At 41.2% G+C, this 21,040-nt stretch overlaps 1 protein-coding gene across 1 annotated transcript in view; it reads right to left on the minus strand.

Moving 5' to 3' along the window:
- Positions 1–149: 149 nt before the first annotated feature.
- The window catches only part of prodha (proline dehydrogenase (oxidase) 1a), a 28,164-nt gene continuing 7,273 nt past the window's right edge, over positions 150–21,040 (minus strand). The window contains exons 3-14 of the mRNA XM_061926857.1: positions 17,870–17,904; positions 15,341–15,490; positions 15,189–15,253; positions 14,764–14,880; positions 12,741–12,820; positions 11,620–11,701; positions 11,426–11,518; positions 7,494–7,640; positions 7,113–7,288; positions 6,940–7,038; positions 3,379–3,467; positions 150–479 (exon numbers count right to left, since the gene is read on the minus strand). Of these exons, the coding sequence (XP_061782841.1) occupies positions 289–479; positions 3,379–3,467; positions 6,940–7,038; positions 7,113–7,288; positions 7,494–7,640; positions 11,426–11,518; positions 11,620–11,701; positions 12,741–12,820; positions 14,764–14,880; positions 15,189–15,253; positions 15,341–15,490; positions 17,870–17,904 (1,324 nt within the window). The 3' untranslated portion in view covers positions 150–288. The remainder of the gene's footprint in view (positions 480–3,378; positions 3,468–6,939; positions 7,039–7,112; positions 7,289–7,493; positions 7,641–11,425; positions 11,519–11,619; positions 11,702–12,740; positions 12,821–14,763; positions 14,881–15,188; positions 15,254–15,340; positions 15,491–17,869; positions 17,905–21,040) is intronic.

Below are 21,040 nucleotides of genomic sequence, written 5' to 3' on the forward strand. Positions count from 1 at the left end.
GTCCAAATGTCTCATTAATGACGTGTTTGTAAACACTTGCAGGGTGTCAATGAGTGGGGATCACTATTTGGCAAGCTCTCGCTGACCCAGCTGTTAACGAATGAACACCCACCGCCCACAATTAGAGTCGTATCATCGCTGTCTGTTCAAACAACACAAAAGTGAAGATTTGTGATTTTCACAGCAGAGTAGAATAAATATACTTGCAAGAAACAACCCGAATCCAGTTGTTGGGAAAAAGAGTTAGTAGTGTAGTGAGTCACGGACGCCTGAGGGCGGTCATGTGACTCAGTAGACGGGGCGGTAGAGGATCTGCCCCCCCAGCAGCCTGCGCTTCAGCTCCTTCCACAGCAGGCTGCGCTCTCTCTGCGAGCCTTTCATGAAGCCGCGGTTCTCCTGAGCGCGGCGGGACAAATACGGGATGACCTCGTTGACAGGACCGTACGGGACGTATTTGTAGACCGGGAAGCCCGCCTGACCTGGAGACACCAGGACACACGCTATGGTCAAGTCGATGTTCGGTAGCCCCGCTCACACAAGTCAATACTATTGATCAAGTACTTTCCTGTCACACTGACAAAAAACATTATTAAATGTTCTAAAAACAATACACAGACACTTGTTTGTGTTCATTTACAGAACATAAGAAGAGAAATAAGACAACTCTCGCCTTGTGAATAAAGTGGAACCTCCATTTACAAATTTGTGGTATCATCCAAAACTAATGTAAAGTATCCAAACAACAGAAGAATAAGTGATTATTACATTTTAACAGAAGTGTAGATAGAACATGTTGAAACGGAAAATAAGCAGATATTAACAGTAAATGAACAAGTAGATTAATAATCAATTTTTACAGCTTGTCCCTCATAATTTTGACAAAATAATAGAATGATAAATGACACAATATGTTACTGCATATGTCAGCAGACTAATTAGGAGCCTTTGTTTGTTTACTTACTACTAAAAGACAAGTTGTCGTGTATGTTCACTATTTTATTTAAGGACAAAATTGTTCTTCGATAGCAATAATAAACATATGTTTAATGTACCCTAAGATTTTTTGTTAAAATAAAGCCAATAACGCCATTTTTTTGTGGTCCCCTTTAGAGTAATAAAAGGAATAATTTTTCAAGCAGTTTTTCACCTTATAAATATTACCTTGAAGGCACAATCAAGAAACATTTTAACAAAATGTTTACAAACAATGCAAATTCAAAGGTTGTTTTTTTTTAATTGAATTTGTCTTTTAACTGAATTAACTCCTAGATATATAAAAGAAAATGACATTTTTTACAGTTTAACATATTAGTATTATATTATTTCATATTATTACAATTTATATAATCTTCTTTATCATATTAACAGTATATAATCAATATTACTAATAATACTAATACTACTACAACTACTAAGCTTTAGGTGTTTCTATATGCGGAGTTAAATTATGGAACAGTATGAATGCTGGGTTAAAAGAATGCCCAACCATAGTTTAGTTTAAAAATAAATACAATACAAAAACAAGATTTAAAAAAAACATACAAGTATGAGGGTTTCCAACAATCCAATGGTGTTGACATTGTTATTACTATTATTAAGGTATTTATTTACCTATTATGCATTACTGTCACTTATTACTGTACTTGTATGTATATGTATGTTTGTGCCAAAATATGTGTTTATGCGTGAGGTAAAGAATATCAACAATATACTGAAATACAGCCAGTATATTAACCACTGTATAGATGATAATAACAAGAAAGCTAGATAGTTAGCAGTTACCATCGTTAGTAAATAGGTTCACTTTTTCCCACTCCTTTTTAAACATGAAAATACTAATCATTATGTAATGTTTTAATTTGTATGTGTTTTGTAAAGTATTTTTTTTATGGCTGTTCATTACTGTATTATTTTTTATATTTGTTTTTTGTTTTTTTAACATGTCCAAATCTAAACATAATAAAAAATAACATGCATTTAATTTTTTTTTTTTTTTTTTTACATTTGTTTAAAATATATTTCGATATTTTTGATATGCTTAGCCAAGGTGTAGAAGATGCACTAAGGCCAAATAATTTTAATTTATTGAACTAAAAACAGGGGCTTTGTGCCTAATAAACATGTACATGCACTGTGAATGACATCATGCTGTCATGTCTGTGTAATCATGTTTTGTTTTGTTTAGTTATTGGACTCTTTAGTTTCTGGCTTTTCACTCCCTTGTCTTGTTTCCATGGTTACCCATTAGTTTCACCTGTTCCACGTTTGGACTCATTGTGCACTCTTGTTTGTCACCATAGCAACCCATTAGTTTTCACCTGCCCTCACGACTCACGCACCTGTCTTTAATCATGTCACTATTATTTAAACCCATTGTTGCCAGGAAATCTCCCTGGCGACATCATACCCCTGACTTTCTGCTTCTCACTCTGTTTACCTCTGCACACTTCATGCCATGTCAAGTAAGTTTTTTCTATTCATGCCACAGTTAGCGACTTTTGTTCATGTCCATAGTTTTTTGCCCATGTGCAAGTCTTTGTTTCGTTAGTCAAGTTTGTACTTCCGCCTTGTGAGCGCCTTTTGTTTATACCTTTTTGTATTTTTTTGAGTTAGAATTAATATGTATTCACCTTCACGCCATGTCTGGTCCAAATCATTTGCACCACGGGAGAACAAACCTAGCCATAGTCCAAGTCGTGACACATGCTTGGGAAAAAAACAGCTAATGACAGAGCAGGAAGGCGGGACTTGGACAAAAAAACCCAAGCACATGAGTAGAAAATTGAATTAGCAAATATATAATAATCCCATCTTTTTAAAGGTGGTTTCAAAAAGTGGACAGTTGCCTACAAGAGGCGTAAATGATACCGCATTGACCTGAATAAAAAACGGAAGCATGTGCGATGACTGCCTCTCTCCCAGATAACTGGCGTGTGTGAGTGACAGGAAGAAAAGCTTGTCTACCTGTACCGTGTCTTTTTATTGGGAAAAAATACCGTCTTATATCGGGGTCAATAGCGTATTACAGGCTTTTATTAGTCAATTACATTATCATTGCAGTACTTTTGCAACATGTTACCCCCCCGGTACACGCCGAGCACCCTATGGACTCCTACATCACGACTGTAACACTGATAACCTTCTGTAGTTTGTTCCCAAGATATCTCTGGACCCTCGTAAAGGTTCAACTCTCTCTTGTCTGAACTTCAAAGCCCACTGAAGCGTCCGCCGGGTGGCCACATGAGCGTGTGACGCAAGCCTGCGTGATCCCGCCACGTCTGTTTATTGTTAGTAACCAGCGCTATATGTGTGTGTGTGCGTGTGTGAGTGTGTGTGTGTGTGTGTGTGTGTGTGCGTGCGTGTGTGTGAGAGACATACCTAGGGGGAAGCTGATCTGGTCACACATGCCAAGCAGCTGCCCAAAGTAGACTTTATTCTCAGTGGGTGATAGGCCCATCTCGTTCATCCTGAGAAAGAACACACGTTCGTTAAAAGAGGTTCTTACATAACGAGGTCCCAGCTCAGGGGGCCCGGAGGGTAGAACTGCAGAAATATCCTCGATGACCCATCTGAAGAATGTATGTAGGGCCAGTGTTTCTCATTTATTTTCTCTCAGGACCACTACAAAAATTGTACCAGGACCGTCTAAAGAGAATTAGTATTGAGAAGCTGATTAAAGATATTTAGTGGCTACAGTGTACATCTGGCTTTACTTTTAACTTTGGCTCCACGTTTCAATTAGGATCTGGTCTTGGTTTTTACTGCAGCAACAGTCAAATAAAAACCTCCCACAGAGATAGGCTAGCAGAATGGCATAAAAAACACACTGGTCTTTCCTACAGTGAATGTAAAGGCTCCTGTACAGTATGTAGGTATTTTTATTCTGGTTATCGTCACTTCTTTTCCTTTCTGCAGATTTATTCATTTTGCTCTCAAAAAACAACAACAAGCGTTATTGTTTGTGCTATGGCGCCATCCTTTGGACGAGTTTTGTCTTCTAGTCCCCAGTTTTTCAACCACTGTGCCACGGCACGAGACACAGTCTGGTGTGCCGTGGAAGACGATCTAATTTCACCTATTTGGGTTAAAAATATTTTTTGCAAACCAGTAATTATAGTCTGCAAATGATGTGTTGTTGATGAATGTCAGTGTTGTCTAGAGCTCGGCAGAGTCACCGTGTAATACTCTTCCATATCAGTAGGTGGCAGCCGGTAGCTAATTGCTTTGTAGATGTCGGAAACAGCGGGAGGCAGCGTGCAGGTAAAAAGGTGTCTAATGCTTAAACCAAAAATAAACAAAAGTTGAGTGCCCCTAAGAAAAGGCATTGAAGCTGAGGGAAGGCTATGCAGAACGAAACTAAAACTGAACTGGCTACAAAGTAAAGAAAAACAGAATGCTGGACGACAGCAAAGACTTACTGTGGAGCAAAGAAGGCGTCCACAAAGTACATCCGAACATGACATGACAATCAACAATGTCCCCACAAAGAAGGATAAAAACAAATGAAATATTCTTGATTGCTAAAACAAAGTAGATGCGAGAAATATCGCTCAAAGGAAGATACAGGAAAATACCAAAAAAAGAGAAAAAGCCACCAAAATAGGAGCGCAAGACAAGAACTAAAACACTACACACAGGAAAACAGCAAAAAAACTCCAAATAAGTCAGGGGGTGATGTGACAGGTGGTGACAGTACACCTACTTTGAGACAAGAGCTATAGTGATGCATGCTTGGTTATGGTTTAAAGTCATATCCAACAATTGCGACAATCGTTTTTTAATGATTTCTGCTGGTGGTGTGCCTCAGGATTTTTTCAACGCAAAAAATGTGCCTTGGCTCGAAAAAGGTTGAAAAACACCGTTCTAGTCGTCCATAGTGAAGTGAAGTGAATTATATTTATATAGCGCTTTTCTCCAGTGACTCAATGCGCTTTTACAGAGTGAAACCCATTATCTAAGTTACATTTAAACCAGTGTGGGTGGCACTTGGAGCAGGTGGGTAAAGTGTCTTGCCCAAAGACACAACGGCAGTGACCTGGATGGCAGAAGCGGGGTTTGAACCTGGAACCCCCAAGTTGCTGGCACGGCCGCTCTATCAACCGAGCTATACCGCCCCACCGTCCATAGCGTTCCTACTTGTATGGATTCTTCATTGATCACTCCAAGCAACGTTTGCAAGTTTTACAATGTAACTAAAACTATTTATACTTTCTAAACCGTCCCATGTGTGATGTCTGTCGGAATGTTTTCATGTATATTTGTACGCGTTATCGTAATGTAATCAAGCGAGCGTCTTTGGCATTAGCTAATATGCTAACATGTTAGCAGTGTCTGTGTTAGTATTATTAACTTACAATGACTTTATTTTGTATTGTTTCAGTTTCAAAAATTCCTCAGTAAATTCACCAAATCGTCGCAGTGGAGTTATTGAGCTGTTTGACGATGACTTCTGTTTTGTTTGATCAGCCGTTTTACTGCCGTGTTACAGGCATCGTTTGGAAACAATTAAGGTATGTAAATAAACATTAACGAAGCCTTTCTGTGTAAATAGCTCATTTCGCAACGTATATATCTGCGGTTTATAGTGTGGCTAATAAATGGAAAATATTTTTTCTTCTTAAAATGTACTCAATGTGGCTCATGTACCAGTGCGCTCCATAGTCCGCAAAATACCGTTCTTACTACTTATACTGGGTAGAACAGGCAGCCTGTTGATTAAATTAAGCAGTGCTGCCACCTAGCTGCAGGTGTGTGCATTGTTCTAACATGAATAGTAGAGTGCAGCCACAAACAATAAAAATCCCCCAAGCCGCTACCCACACACACCTCAGGGGGTTCCGACTTACTATTTGAGAAAAAAACGTACTTACTTACTGAGGATGGGAATCTTACAACAACTCTCGATTCCATTTCGATTCGATTCAGAATCAATTCCCGATTCAACACGCGATTCTCGTTTCACACCGATTCCCGCAATATACTATTTGGTATAAAAATAGGATAAAACCTCTGCAGTTAACAAAAATCCCTCTCGGCTGCTGACGTATACGCGCAGTGAGTAAGCGCGGAGATAGCCTAAAAATATATATTTTTAAAACTTAACCTAAAAAAAATTTTTTTTTAAAATTTTGCCTAAAAAATGTTTTTTTTAAATTTTGCCTAAAAAATATATTTTAAAGAATTTAGCCTAAAAAATATATTTAAAAAAATTGATTCTTGAAATGTTTTTGTGGAGAGGCGGGGCCGGCAGTCCGACAGCGAGGCAGGGCACACCGGAGCCCGCCCCAAGATGGCGGCGAAGAGGCGTGGACGGCGAGCAAGCAGCGAGGCGGGGCGCGCCGGGATCAACGCCGTAAATCATATCAGGTGCGTGGAGCGCCCACCTGGGCACAATCAGATAATCTCCTCGCACTGTGTAAAAAGGCGGCAGCCGTGAACGACGGGGGAGAGAGAGTTGGAGAGTCCGAAGCAGACGCAGCGCGCAAGAGACCGAGAGCCAGACGGAGACAACGACGCGGTGCTAAAAAGCAGACGGCGAAGCGAGCATAGCGAGGTGGAGCTGAAAAGCGACCCGAAGCAAGAAGACGCAGCTTTATTGAAAGAATAAAGAAAAGTCAAAACCTGCTCGACAATGTCCTTCCTTGGTGGTCCTGAGAACCCGCACGACAGCCAGAAACTGTCAGTTTTTTTTAAATTATTAATCAGAATAAATGAGATTCAATAAATGAAACAATTTCCCCCTGCGCCTTTAGTACGCACCACAAACATCGAATCTATGTTCACAAAATAAAAAAATTAAAAATTAAACATAAATGAAAAGATAAATTAATTTAAAAAATTTAGTGATTTTTGAAAATGATGAATCCATTTAAAAACGAAATATATAAGAATCGCGATTTGGATATGAGTAAAAAAAAATTCAGCAACCCCATTACTTACATTTTTAAGGTGAATTTCACCGTGTCCTCGTTATGAGTGGCAACCATGATGTTTGCTTTGCGGCTGTGGTCGATGTCCTCCAGCAAGTACTCCAAACACCTGGAACCAACAGCACCCACAGGGTGAGGACAAGTCTCAGCGTCGACGAGCGTCAGCCGTCCGCCTCGACTCACTTGTGGTACATCCTGTTGGTGGCCTCGTAGTCGGGGTTTATCGGGTCCTCGTAGCCGATCTCCTCGGCTCGGGCCCTTTCCTGGTACATGTAGGCGCCCCGGACGAGTTTGGCGCCAAAGTACCAGCCCTCCCTGCGCGACAACTCCACGTCCACTGTCACGTTTTCGTAGGCTTCCTGAAATATTTATTCAAATATTGTAAAAAACATCTGTTCATCCACATCCCTATTTGGAGACACCCTGTCATGGAATAACATGAATGAATGTATGTGTGAGTACGTCCGCTTACATTGATGTGTTTGTGTGTTTTTATGGAAAAATATACACAATGTAAATGTTTCTCTGTCCAGTGTGTGGCTAAGTCAAACACAGCGTGCTCACCTTCAGGTAGCATTGATACGTGTTGAATATGATTGGCTTCTCTCTGTTGAACTTCCTCTGCATTTCCAGCGTCAGGCGACTAATAGCTGGCTGGAAGTACGTCTGCTCGGCGTCCACCATGAGCCGCACGCCGTTTTCCACGGCGTACTGGGACAAACACACGGCATAAAAATAAAATCTCAGTGGAAACTCTTTGTGGAGCAGGCCTGGGCAATTATTTTGACTTAGGTGGCCAAATTTAGGGGAAAAAAATGTGTCTGGGGGCCGGTATATCTATCTTTAGGAACACTAATACAAAACCTCACAATAATGTCTGATTGAATGCTAAAAACATTATGACAGACCGCCTTAAAAAACGGATTGGAATTTAAAAAATGTTTACTGAATGAGACACCCAGAATGTACATGAAAATAAAGAATGTGGGTGCTGTCCATGGGACTGAGGATGAGCACCAGCGGGCATGGGCGGGGCATGTGCTGACGGCGAGACACAGCTGGCAAGTGATTAGATTTCACGGGTGGTACGTGTTATTCTAATCATCCATCCATCCATCCATCTTCTTCCGCTTATCCGAGGTCGGGTCGCGGGGGAAGCAGCCTAAGCAGGGAAGCCCAGACTTCCCTCTCCCCAGCCACTTCGTCCAGCTCCTCCCGGGGGATGCCGAGGCGTTCCCAGGCCAGCCGGGAGAGATAGTCTTCCCAACGTGTCCTGGGTCTTCCCCGTGGCCTCCTACCGGTCGGACGTGCCCTAAACACCTCCCTAGGGAGGCGTTCGGGTGGCATCCTGACCAGATGCCCGAACCATCTCATATGGCTCCTCTCCATGTGGAGGAGCATCGGTTTTACTTTGAGCTCCCCCTGAATGACAGAGCTTCTCACCCTATCTCTAAGGGAGAGCCCCGCCACCCGGCGAAGGTTCGGCCACTTGTACCCGTGATCTTGTCCTTTCGGTCATGACCCAAAGCTCATGACAATAGGTGAGGATGGGAACATAGATCGACCGGTAAATCGAGAGCTTTGCCTTCCGGCTCAGCTCCTTCTTCACCACAACGGATCGATACAGCATCCGCATTACTGAAGACGCCACACCGATCCGCCTGTCGATCTCACGATCCACTCTTCCCTCACTCGTGAACAAGACTTCGAGGTACTTGAACTCCTCCACTTGGGGCAAGATCTCCTCCCCAACCCGGAGATGGCACTCCACCCTTTTCCGGGCGAGAACCATGGACTCGGACTTGGAGGTGCTGATTCCCATCCCAGTCGCTTCACACTCGGCTGCGAACCGATCCAGTGAGAGCTGAAGATCCTGGCCAGATGAAGCCATCAGGACCACATCATCTGCAAAATGTAGAGACCTAATCCTGCAGCCACCAAACCAGATACCCTCAACGCCTTGACTGCGCCTAGAAATTCTGTCCATAAAGTTATGAACAGAATCGGTGACAAAGGGCAGCCTTGGCGGAGTCCAACCCTCACTGGAAACGGGTTCGATTTACTGCCGGCAATGCAGACCAAGTAATCTAATCTAATCTAATCTAATCATCTGTTGTCTTTAGCAGTGAGCGACCAGGAGCAGAGCAAGAGAGAGGATTGGGAGTGACTGCAACGTCACGACATGCTGAAAAACATTTTGGAAAGATCTTGTTAAAAACATTAAAACTTTGCTAAACGTGCACGCTTGGCTCTGGTGCCGTGTCTACAGTGGAGCTGCGAGGAAGCGACTTCCACAGTGGGATTAATAATATTAACTTTGAAGGATAAAACACTGAATATTGACAACATATGAACGTCACATTGACATATTTTACAATCAAGCGAAACGCAACAAAAATGCAACAAACAGCAAAATATGAAAGCGAAGGGTAAAAAAAAAAAACGACCTACAATCTGACATATCTGATGTATCACTAAGCTTTAAACTTTGTTGTAAAAATCTCCTTCCGCGTCTGTCCCTGACGCCCGCATTTCAGGCTGGCCGCTCTAGAAACGCTCTGTGGAAACGCTCCCCACCCACACTGCTTGGTGCCTCGTCTGAGCTGCTGTGTCTTAGATTACCATAGTAACTAATTAGATTACCATAGTAACTAATTAGGTTACCATAGTAACTACTATATCATGCAAAAGCGCAGATTCCAACCATTGAAATACTCTGTATTAGGGATGTCCGATAATTGCTTTTTTGCCGATATCCAATATTCCGATATTGTCCAACTCTTAGATACCGATACCGATATATACAGTCGTGGAATTAACGCATTATTATGCCTAATTTGGACAACCAGGTATGGTGAAGATAAGGTCCTTTTTAAAAAAATTAATAAAATAAAATAAGATAAATAAATTAAAAACATTTTCTTGAATAAAAAAGAAAGTAAAACAATATAAAAACAGTTACATAGAAACTAGTAATTAATGAAAATAAGTAAAATTAACTGTTAAAGGTTAGTACTATTAGTGGACCAGCAGCACGCACAATCATGTGTGCTTACGGCATACTTGCCAACCTTGAGACCTCCGATTTCGAGGGGTGGGGGGCGGGGGCCGTGGTCGGGGTGGGGCGGGGGGCGTGGTTGGGGGTGTGGTTAAGATATATATATATATATATATATATATAAGAAATACTTGACTTTCAGTGAATTCTAGCTATATATATATATATATATATAGTTATATATATATATATATATATATGTATATATATATATATATATAAATAAAATAAATACTTGAATTTCAGTGTTCATTTATTTACACATATACACACACATAACACTCATCTACTCATTGTTGAGTTAAGGGTTGAATTGTCCATCCTTGTTCTATTCTCTGTCACTATTTCAGAACACACACATTATACAAATATACATTATAAAATCAATAAGAAAACGGGAGCTCTAATTTGGGAGTCTGAATTAGGATCAGAAGTTCCTATATAAACATTGCGCACTCACATCGCCATTTTGTATTGATTACTGCAGCTGTGCACTGGATTCATTCACAAATACAAACTACAACTCACAAACACTTTAGAGTTAGGCTCCACCATCAGAATGTGTACTTAAACTTATAAAGACCACATGGATATTATTCAGTGAGTTGATTCACCAAAACTAACCTGTTATACAGGAGGAAAAAGCACACATGACGTTTCAATTGTTCACAGACTGGTCGCGCTCATCAGAATGACAAGACACTTCCGGTATGCAGGTGATAGCATTCAATTGGGAAGAAACGCCCTACTGCCCCCTACTGACCAATGTGAATACTGATAAATGTGTAATGACAGCTCCAAAAACGAATTCAAACCACAAAATAAAATAAATAAATGAACACAAAAATGTGACATATTATGGGTGGGTCACATATGCATGTACAACAGGCTGTCAACACGTCACTCAGGTCCGCATGGAGCTGGAGGGGGCGTGGCCTCCAGCTCCGCCTGATTTTCGGGAGAAAATTTGTCCCGGGAGGTTTCCGGGAGAGGCGCTGAATTTCGGGAGTATCCTGGAAAATCCGGGAGAGTTGGCAAGTATGGCTTACGGACTGTATGCCCTGCAGACTGTATTGATATATAATGTAGGAACCAGAAATATTAGTAACAGAAAGAAACAACCCTTTTGTGTGAATGAGTGTGGGGGAGGGAGTTTTTTTGGGTTGGTGCACTAATTGTAAGTGTATCTTGTGTTTTTTATGTTGATTATAAAAACAAAACAAAAAAAACAATACTGATAACAAAAAAAACGATACCGATAATTTCCGATATTACATTTTAAAGCATTTATCGGCCGATAATATCAGTCATTTGAAAACATCACTGCACATTATAATGGCAGCTACACTTTCCATCTTAAAGATCTAAAAAAAATATTTGGGCCAGATTGAAAAGTTTAATTTGCCCAGGTCTGCTGTAAAGGGTTATTGATGCTCACATTAGCCAGAACGTCCACTCTTTGCAGCATTCGCTTCATTTGTCGCTCCTCCTCAGCTGTAAACATGTTCAGAAAAGGTTCCAGCTGGCCCGTCTGCAACACATACATACACACACACACATGCACACACACACACACATTAGCATTTATAACGGAACCATAAATAGAGCTAAAATAAATAACTGTTCACTTACCTCAAGGTTTGGCACCATAAGAAGGTTGGAGATTTTTGTTGTATCGTTGATTAAACTGTTCCAATCCAGCATATCTATGGTCCTGGGAATAAAAAGATGCGAGCAGAAGGTTATTCATGACGACTAGTCACATTTCTGCTGCAGATTCGTAAAAATGGCAGGACACTGGCACGTAGATGATCTCTGACGTGCATTTTTCTACATTTGGTCCTTAAAAACAACAGGGCGCTCCTGTCTTATTGAGGATCTTTGACCAGCGTTTGTTTTTCATTAGGTCCTTAAAACAGTATAGCGCTTCTGTCATTGGACAATCCTTGACTAGCATTTTTGAAGTAGATCTTCAAAAACAGCAGAGTTATATAGGGGATCTTCGTCTCTGTGTTTTTTCAGTAGGTCCTCAAAAGTATGAAAGCACACTGCGACGCACTTCTGTCATTAAAAGTCGAAAACATTTTTGCAGGTCCTTGAAAACAATTGCCTCTGTCCTAAGAAACATCTTTGACTACCTTTATGGCGTAAATCCTACAAAAACATACACACACACACACACACAATTGTCCTGCCATATAGATGATGACAGAGGTTCTGAAAAACAGCAGGGCGCTCCTGTAAAGTAGAGGATCTTTGACCAGCAGTTTTGCAATAAGTTCCTAAAAAAACAGCAGGGCCCTACTGTCCAATAGAAGATCTTTGACTCGAATGTTTGCTTGAAAAAGAGCACAGCGCTCCTTTTGACTAATGTTTTGCAGTAGGTTGGTAAAAACAGCAGTGTGCTCCTGTCGTTTAAAACAGTGGTTCTCAAACTTGACTCTCCAAGTACCGCCATAATGACCAACATTAAAATACAGAAGGTAATAGGCCTAAGAATCCATTAAAAACAAGGCAGAGGTTTGATTCAACATGTCTATTTAATATGTTGGCCACTGTAACATTACACACATTTTGAACACTTAAATCTTACTTAAATCGTACTTAAATCAAGTGATTCTTTGGCGTACCACGAGATGGAGCCTGCGTACCGCTGGTGGTACACGTACCGCAGTTTGAGAATTCCTGGTTTAAAAGATCTTTGACTTCCGCACTTTGCATCACGTCATTAGAAATCCAGTGTTTCTTCTTACCCCGACAGACCCAGCTTCTCTCCAGTGAACCAGTTTTCAATGTCGTCCTTGGCAGCAACACCCAGCTTGGTCAAACTTTCCTATAAACAAATATTAGCATCAATAAAAAAATTTTTTTTTAAATGCTCAGTTTCCCTTGCTAATTATGATGTTCTTTTCTTTTATTTCCCCCTTTTTCATTTTTTTCTTGCAATTATAATTTATCATCATACTAATTTCTTATCATACATACGTACACATTTTGGTTTATTTTTGTTCTTCGTGTCTGTCATAAGTTTACACCTGTTGTTTGCATTTCCATAATGTACAAACCCCGTTTCCATATGAGTTGGGAAATTGTTTTAGATGTAAATATAAACGGAATACAATGATTTGCAAATCATTTTCAACCCATATTCAGTTGAATATGCTACAAAGACAACATATTTGATGTTCAAACTGATAAACTTTTTTTTTTTTTGCAAATAATCATTAACTTTACAATTTGATGCCAGCAACACGTGACAAAGAGGTTGGGAAAGGTGGCAATAAATACTGATAAAGTTGAGGAATGCTCATCAAACACTTATTTGGAACATCCCACATGTGAACAGGCATATTGGGAACAGGTGGGTGCCATGATTGGGTATAAAAGTAGATTCCATGAAATGCTCAGTCATTCACAAACAAGGATGGGGCGAGGGTCACCACTTTGTCAACAAATGCGTGAGCAAATTGTTGAACAGTTTAAGAAAAACCTTTCTCAACCAGCTATTGCAAGGAATTTAGGGATTTCACCATCTACGGTCCGTAATATCATCAAAGGGTTCAGAGAATCTGGAGAAATCACTGCACGTAAGCAGCTAAGCCCGTGACCTTCGATCCCTCAGGCTGTACTGCATCAACAAGTGACATCAGTGTGTAAAGGATATCACCATATGGGCTCAGGAACTCTTCAGAAACCCACTGTCAGTAACTACAGTTGGTCGCTACATCTGTAAGTGCAAGTTAAACTCTCCTATGCAAGGCGAAAACCATTTATCAACAACACCCAGAAACGCCGTCAGCTTCGCTGGACCTGAGCTCATCTAAGATGGACTGATATAAAGTGGAAAAGTGTTCTGTGGTCTGACGAGTCCACATTTCAAATTGTTTTTGGAAACTGTGGACGTCGTGTCCTCCGGACCAAAGAGGAAAAGAAACATCCGGATTGTTATAGACGCAAAGTTGAAAAGCCAGAATCTGTGATGGTATGGGGGTGTATTAGTGCCCAAGACATGGGTAACTTACACATCTGTGAAGGCACCATTAATGCTGAAAGGTACATACAGGTTTTGGAGCAACATATGTTGCCATCCAAGCAACGTTACCATGGACGCCCCTGCTTATTTCAGCAAGACAATGCCAAGCCACGTGTTACATCAACGTGGCTTCATAGTAAAAGAGTGCGGGTACTAGACTGGCCTGCCTGTAGTCCAGACCTGTTTCCCATTGAAAATGTGTGGCCCATTAGGAAGCCTAAAATACCACAACGGAGACCCCCGGACTGTTGAACAACTTAAGCTGTACATCAAGCAAGAATGGGAAAGAATTCCACCTGAGAAGCTTAAAAAATGTGTCTCCTCAGTTCCCAAACGTTTACTGAGTGTTGTTAAAAGGAAAAGCCATGTAACACAGTGGTGAACATGCCCTTTCCCAACTACTTTGGCACGTGTTGCAGCCATGAAATTCTAAGTTAATTATTATTTGCAAAAAAAAATAAAGTTTATGAGTTTGAACATCAAATATCTTGTCTTTGTAGTGCATTCAATTGAATATGGGTTGAAAAGGATTTGCAAATCATTGTATTCCCTTTATATTTACATTTAACACAATTTCCCAACTCATATGGAAACGGGGTTTGTACAACTCGCCACTCCCTTCCTCCTCTGGGGAGACACTGTGATCACCACGTGTGTAAATTGCCTTGTTTGGCAGGCTAATTCAACTGAAAAGAAAATAAGACTCCTATTTTTCCAGTGATTTAACATTCTCCCACACACACCTTGAGTTGTTCCGGCTCCAGCTTTTGCTCCAACGTCGTCATTTCCGATTTGCCCTGCTGTGCTGCCAGGAACTTAAAGAACTGCTTCCATTTGACCAAGACCTCGGAAAACTGGAGCTGAGCAAAGAAAAACCGGACAGTCGTTCAACATTCTATCCAATTTTATCCCACTACAGCTATTCCAAGTGTCAGTGTTTGAAGACCACACAACAAACATAAAGTTAAGTACAATCATAAAAGTTGGCACCAGGTCATTTAATCTACTGTAGCGAGATAACTTTAGCAATAAATAGCAAATGATTGACTTCCGGAACGAGATAAAGTATCATTACCTGACGAGATAGTCCTAATGCTACCAAAATACTAATCAACTAAACGCTGTTGAACTTTTACGGATAATATTGGGGACATTTTGTTCCACTCACAAGGAATTGTGGGCGTCCCAAGGCTGTCATTTTGATGGCCGAAAAGCCATCTGCAGAGGCGCCGCCTGAAATGAGACAATGTTGTGATTATGTATGTCAGGTAGCATCTAAAAGTGTGTTACTGTTATGCATATAAGGAGTGTTCTTGTTACCTGAGGCTTTGATGCAGTTGATGAAAGTTTCCAACTGGTTGTCACATTTGACCTCGTCTGCGTAGAAGTATGTGCGGGCGCTGATGACGCCACCGCGCCTGTCCCCGAACTGCCGATGGGCCTTGTACTTCTTCTCACGGTGTTCAGCATCTGGAGGTTTTGGGTGGGGAACAAAGTCGTCATCAGCTATGTTTTCACTCTAGGAAAGGTTGTGATTAAATATTATACTGAAGAGAAAAGTATATATTAATTTTCAATGGTAGACAGGTCTGGAATACTGGCCGGCCGGTCTAGTACCCGCACTCTTTTACTACGAAGCCACACTGTTGTAACACGTGTCTTGCTGAAATAAGCAGGGGCGTCCATTATAACGTTGCTTGGATGGCAACATATGTTGCTCCAAAACCTGTATGTACCTTTCAGCATTAATGGTGCCTTCACAGATGTGTAAGTTACTCATGTCTTGGGCACTAATACACACCCATACATATTAATTTTCAATGGTAGACAGGTCTGAAATACTGGCCGGCCGGTCTAGTACCCGCACTCTTTTACTACGAAGCCACACTGTTGTAACACGTGGCTTGGCATTGTCTTGCTGAAATAAGCAGGGGCGTCCATGATAACGTTGCTTGGATGGCAACATATGTTGCTCCAAAACCTGTATGTACCTTTCAGCATTAATGGTGCCTTCACAGATGTGTAAGTTACCCATGTCTTGGGCACTAATACACCCCCATACATATTAATTTTCAATGGTAGACAGGTCTGGAATACTGGCCGGCCGGTCTAGTACCCGCACTCTTTTACTACGAAGCCACACTGTTGTAACACGTGGCTTGGCATTGTCTTGCTGAAATAAGCAGGGGCGTCCATGATAACGTTGCTTGGATGGCAACATATGTTGCTCCAAAACCTGTATGTACCTTTCAGCACTAATGGTGCCTTCACAGATGTGTAAGTTACCCATGTCTTGGGCACTAATACACCCCCATACATATTAATTCTCAATGGTAGACAGGTCTGAAATACTGGCCGGCTGGTCTAGTACCCGCACTCTTTTACTACGAAGCCACACTGTTGTAACACGTGTCTTGCTGAAATAAGCAGGGGCGTCCATGATAACGTTGCTTGGATGGCAACATATGTTGCTCCAAAACCTGTATGTACCTTTCAGCATTAATGGTGCCTTCACAGATGTGTAAGTTACCCATGTCTTGGGCACTAATACACCCCCATACATATTAATTCTCAATGGTAGACAGGTCTGAAATACTGGCCGGCCGGTCTAGTACCCGCATTCTTTTACTACAAAGCCACACTGTTGTAACACGTGGCTTGGCATTGTCTTGCTGAAATAAGCAGGGGCGTCCATGAGAACGTTGCTTGGATGGTAACATATCTTGCTCCAAAACCTGTATGTACCTTTCAGCATTAATGCTGTCTTCACAGATGTGTAAGTTACTCATGTCTTGGGCACTAATACACCCCCATACATATTAATTTTCAATGGTAGACAGGTCTGAAATACTGGCCGGCCGGTCTAGTACCCGCACTCTTTTACTACAAAGCCACACTGTTGTAACACGTGGCTTGGCATTGTCTTGCTGAAATAAGCAGGGGCGTCCATGATAACGTTGACTTGGATGGCAACATATGTTGCTCCAAAACCTGTATGTACCTTTCAGCATTAATGGTGCCTTTACAGATGTGTAAGTTACTCATGTCTTGGGCACTAATACACCCCCATACCATCATCACAGATGCTGGCTTTTGAACTTTGCGCCTATAACAGTCCGGATGGTTCTTTTCCTCTTTGTTCCGCAGGACGCGACGTCCACAGTTTCCAAAAACAATTTGAAATGTGGACTCGTCAGACCACAGAACACTTTTCCACTTTGCATCAGTCCAACTTCGATGAGCTCGGGCCCAGTGAAGCCGGCGCCGTTTCTGGGTGTTGTTGATAAATGGCTTTGGCTTTGCATGGTAGAGTTTTAACTTGCTCTTACAGATGTAGCAACCAACTGTACTTACTGACAGTGGTTTTCTGAAGTGTTCCTGAGCCCATGTGGTGATATCCTTTACACACTTTTAAAATGTTAATATCACTCACCATAAATAAATAAAAACATTTACAGTTAATACACGTGATCGGTATCGGCTGATATCACTCATGGATAATGTGAATCGGTGTCATAAAACCCTGATCGGAACATCCCTACAAAATACCCTTTGGAGGATTATTAGAAAATCTATCTTGCTGCATCTAACATGAACCAGACCAGGTTTAAACCGGTTCATTCCAGACGCCCCTGCGTCTAAATATAGCCATTCCTGGTAGAGCATATTATGTTTGCATGAACATACCATAACCTTTACGCCAAATGCGGCTCACGTTGCACCGGAGCAGACAAACAGAATGTTCCATACGACAGGAACAGTTTGGAGACACGTTGTCACGGAGTAACACTAAGGAGTGTGTCTAAACGCTTGACTCTGTTTGACAGCAGGAAGTCAGCTAACACTCACCTGGACTTTCTTTCTCGGCCTGAGACAGACATGAACTGAAAAAGAAAAACAAAAAAAGAGTTGCACAATGTTTATATGAGAGTATGGGATTCCATATTGCATCATTTTCTGACACATTAACTGATTACAAATGTTCCCATTTGGGATTTTTTGTTCAAACAACATTGGAGTTAAATTTTAATCCTATTTCCTCTACTAGAGCCATTGCATAACTTGCATGGATCCAGCACATTTCTGTAAAAGGCAAGGCAACAGGACTGCCAAGTACCGCCCCTCAACCGGCTGAGTAGCCAATCAGAGGAGAGGGGTCTGTCCCCACCAGCCAATCGTACACAAGCATTTTTTTGTGCTGCTTCCTGACCTTCAACAACACAACAAGTAAATTGTGTGCCTATTTGATAATGACGCAGGTTAGACAAGGTACTTAGTGTGATAATCACTGATAGGGGGAAGTTGTGGGCTTATTGGGAGCATTAGAAGCGGGATTATGTGTAAAACACACACCTGATAAGGACACAGTTAGGTAAGTCATAAAATGGGAAAATGTTTTCGAATGGCCACAGTTAGGTAAGTCATAAAAGGTGAAAATGTTTTCAAATTAGGTACACCTGTTCAATCCAACACCACAGAAAACCACGTATTGTTTAATCATTATTTGGTATTAACTCAACAATATTACTTATAGGGAAACTATAGACCACAGGTGTTTAAACTCAAGGCCCGGAGGCCAGATCTGGCCCGCGACATAATTTTATCTGGCCCGCAAACACCAGGAAATGATATGTGTCAATAAAGTACTTAAAGGGGAACATTATCACCAGACCTATGTAAGCGTCAATATATACCTTGATGTTGCAGAAAAAAGACCATATATTTTTTTAACCGATTTCCGAACTCTAAATGGGTGAATTTTGGCGAAATAAACGCCTTTCTAATATTCGCTCTCGGAGCGATGACGTCACAATGTGACGTCGCATCGGGAAGCAATCCGCCATTTTCTCAAACACTGAGTCAAATCAGCTCTGTTGTTTTCCGTTTTTTCGACTGTTTTCCGTACCTTGGAGACATCATGCCTCGTCGGTGTGTTGTCGGAGGGTGTAACAACACGAACAGGGGCGGATTCAAGTTGCACCAGTGGCCCAAAGATGCGAAAGTGGCAAGAAATTGGACGTTTGTTCCGCACACTTTACCGACGAAAGCTATGCTACGACAGAGATGGCAAGAATGTGTGGATATCCTGCGACACTCAAAGCAGATGCATTTCCAACGATAAAGTCAAAGAAATCTGCCGCCAGACCCCCATTGAATCTGCTGGAGTGTGTGAGCAATTCAGGGACAAAGGACCTCGCTAGCACGGCAAGCAATGGCGGCAGTTTGTTCCCGCAGATGAGCGAGCTAAACCCCCTGGATGTCTTGGCTCACACCGTCCTGAAGATGATCAAGAGAAGAATATCGACCCTAGCTTCCCTGGCCTGCTGACATGAGGGTATGTCTCCAGAATATATTAATTGATGAAAACTGGGCTGTCTGCACTCTCAAAGTGCATGTTGTTGCCAAATGTATTTCATATGCTGTAAATCTAGTTCACAGTTGTTAGTTTCCTTTAATGCCAAACAAACACATACCAATCGTTGGTTAGAAGGCGATCGCCGAATTCGTCCTCGCTTTTTCCCGTGTCGTTTTCGTCGGTTTCGCTTGCATACGGTTCAAACCGATATGGCTCAATAGCTTCAGTTTCTTCTTCAATTTCGTTTTCGCTACCTGCATCCACACTACAACCATCCGTTTCAATACATTCGTAATCTGTTGAATCGCATAAGCCGCTGAAATCCGAGTCTGAATCCGAGCTAATGTCACTATAGCTTGCTGTTCTATGCGCCATGTTTGTTTGTGTTGGCTTCACTATGTGACGTCACAGGAAAATGGACGGGTGGTTAAAATCAGGCACTTTGAATCTTTTTTTTAGGGATATTGCGTGATGGGTAAAATTTTGAAAAAAACTTCGAAAAATATAATAAGCCACTGGGAACTGATTTTTAATGGTTTTAACAATTCTGAAATTGTGATAATGTTCCCCTTTAATATTTTCTCACTAAAAGTAAAAGTTTTTTAATTTGACAGGAAAAATATATGTACTGCCTGAAATTGCATGCCTTTTAAACTTCACGAGTATCCATTATTGCAATAAATACTACAGTATATTATAGGGGTGTAACGGTACGTGTATTTGTATTGAACCGTTTTGGTACGGGGGGTCCGGTTCGGTTCGGAGGTGTACCAAACGAGTTTCCACACGGACATATTAAGTAGCGTAACGTACGTTGTGTAAACAATGCAAATCGAGGTACAACACACGGCATGCTAGCAGCTAACGGGCTACAATAGACTGACCATACGTCCTCTTTTCACCGGACATGTCCTCTTTTGCGCAGCTGTCAGGGCGGAGTTTCTTAAATGCCTCAAATGTCCGGTATTTTGAGTTAGGGTTGCGTGTATTTTCAATGTACATTCAGGGTTAAGAAGGGGTTAAAAACAAAACAAATCGTGCGCGCAGCAGCATTGGTGAGGGAGGGGCAGAGAGAGAGAGAGTTATGATAAACGCGCATGCGTCGCCAGGCTCTGCTTTTTATCCATAGATTTATCAGATTTAATTTATTTTATTATCTATAGCAGGGGTGTCAAAAGTGTGCCCCGGAGGCCATTTGCGGCCCACAGCTAATGTTTTAAAGGCCCACGGCACATTCTAAAAATACTATTACAATAAACAAAAACAAAAGTGAAATAAAAAAAGCTTAAAGGTTAAATGTAATTTAGAAAAAGTTGCAATGTTGACTAATAAAACAAAGCTGTTTTTTTTTTCTTTCAAACTGTCATTGCTCAAAACATAATATTGAATCAAAATCAATGTTATTATGAATTATTGACCTATCCAAGGTTCCGATTACTTCACATCAAATATTCCACTTTGAAAAATATTTTTGGTGGAAGATTTTGCAAATTTGGTAAATAAATAACCCAAAAATGTATATTTTGTTGTTTTCTTACTGTACCGAAAATTAACCGAACCGTGACCTCTAAACCGAGGTATGTACCGAACCGAAATTTGTGTGTACCGTTACACCCTTAGTATATTATCATACTTTCCAAAAATGTTTTGTCTAAATAAAAATA

This window comes from Nerophis lumbriciformis, linkage group LG32, assembly GCF_033978685.3.
Source record: "Nerophis lumbriciformis linkage group LG32, RoL_Nlum_v2.1, whole genome shotgun sequence".
Taxonomy (NCBI): Eukaryota; Metazoa; Chordata; class Actinopteri; order Syngnathiformes; family Syngnathidae; genus Nerophis; species Nerophis lumbriciformis.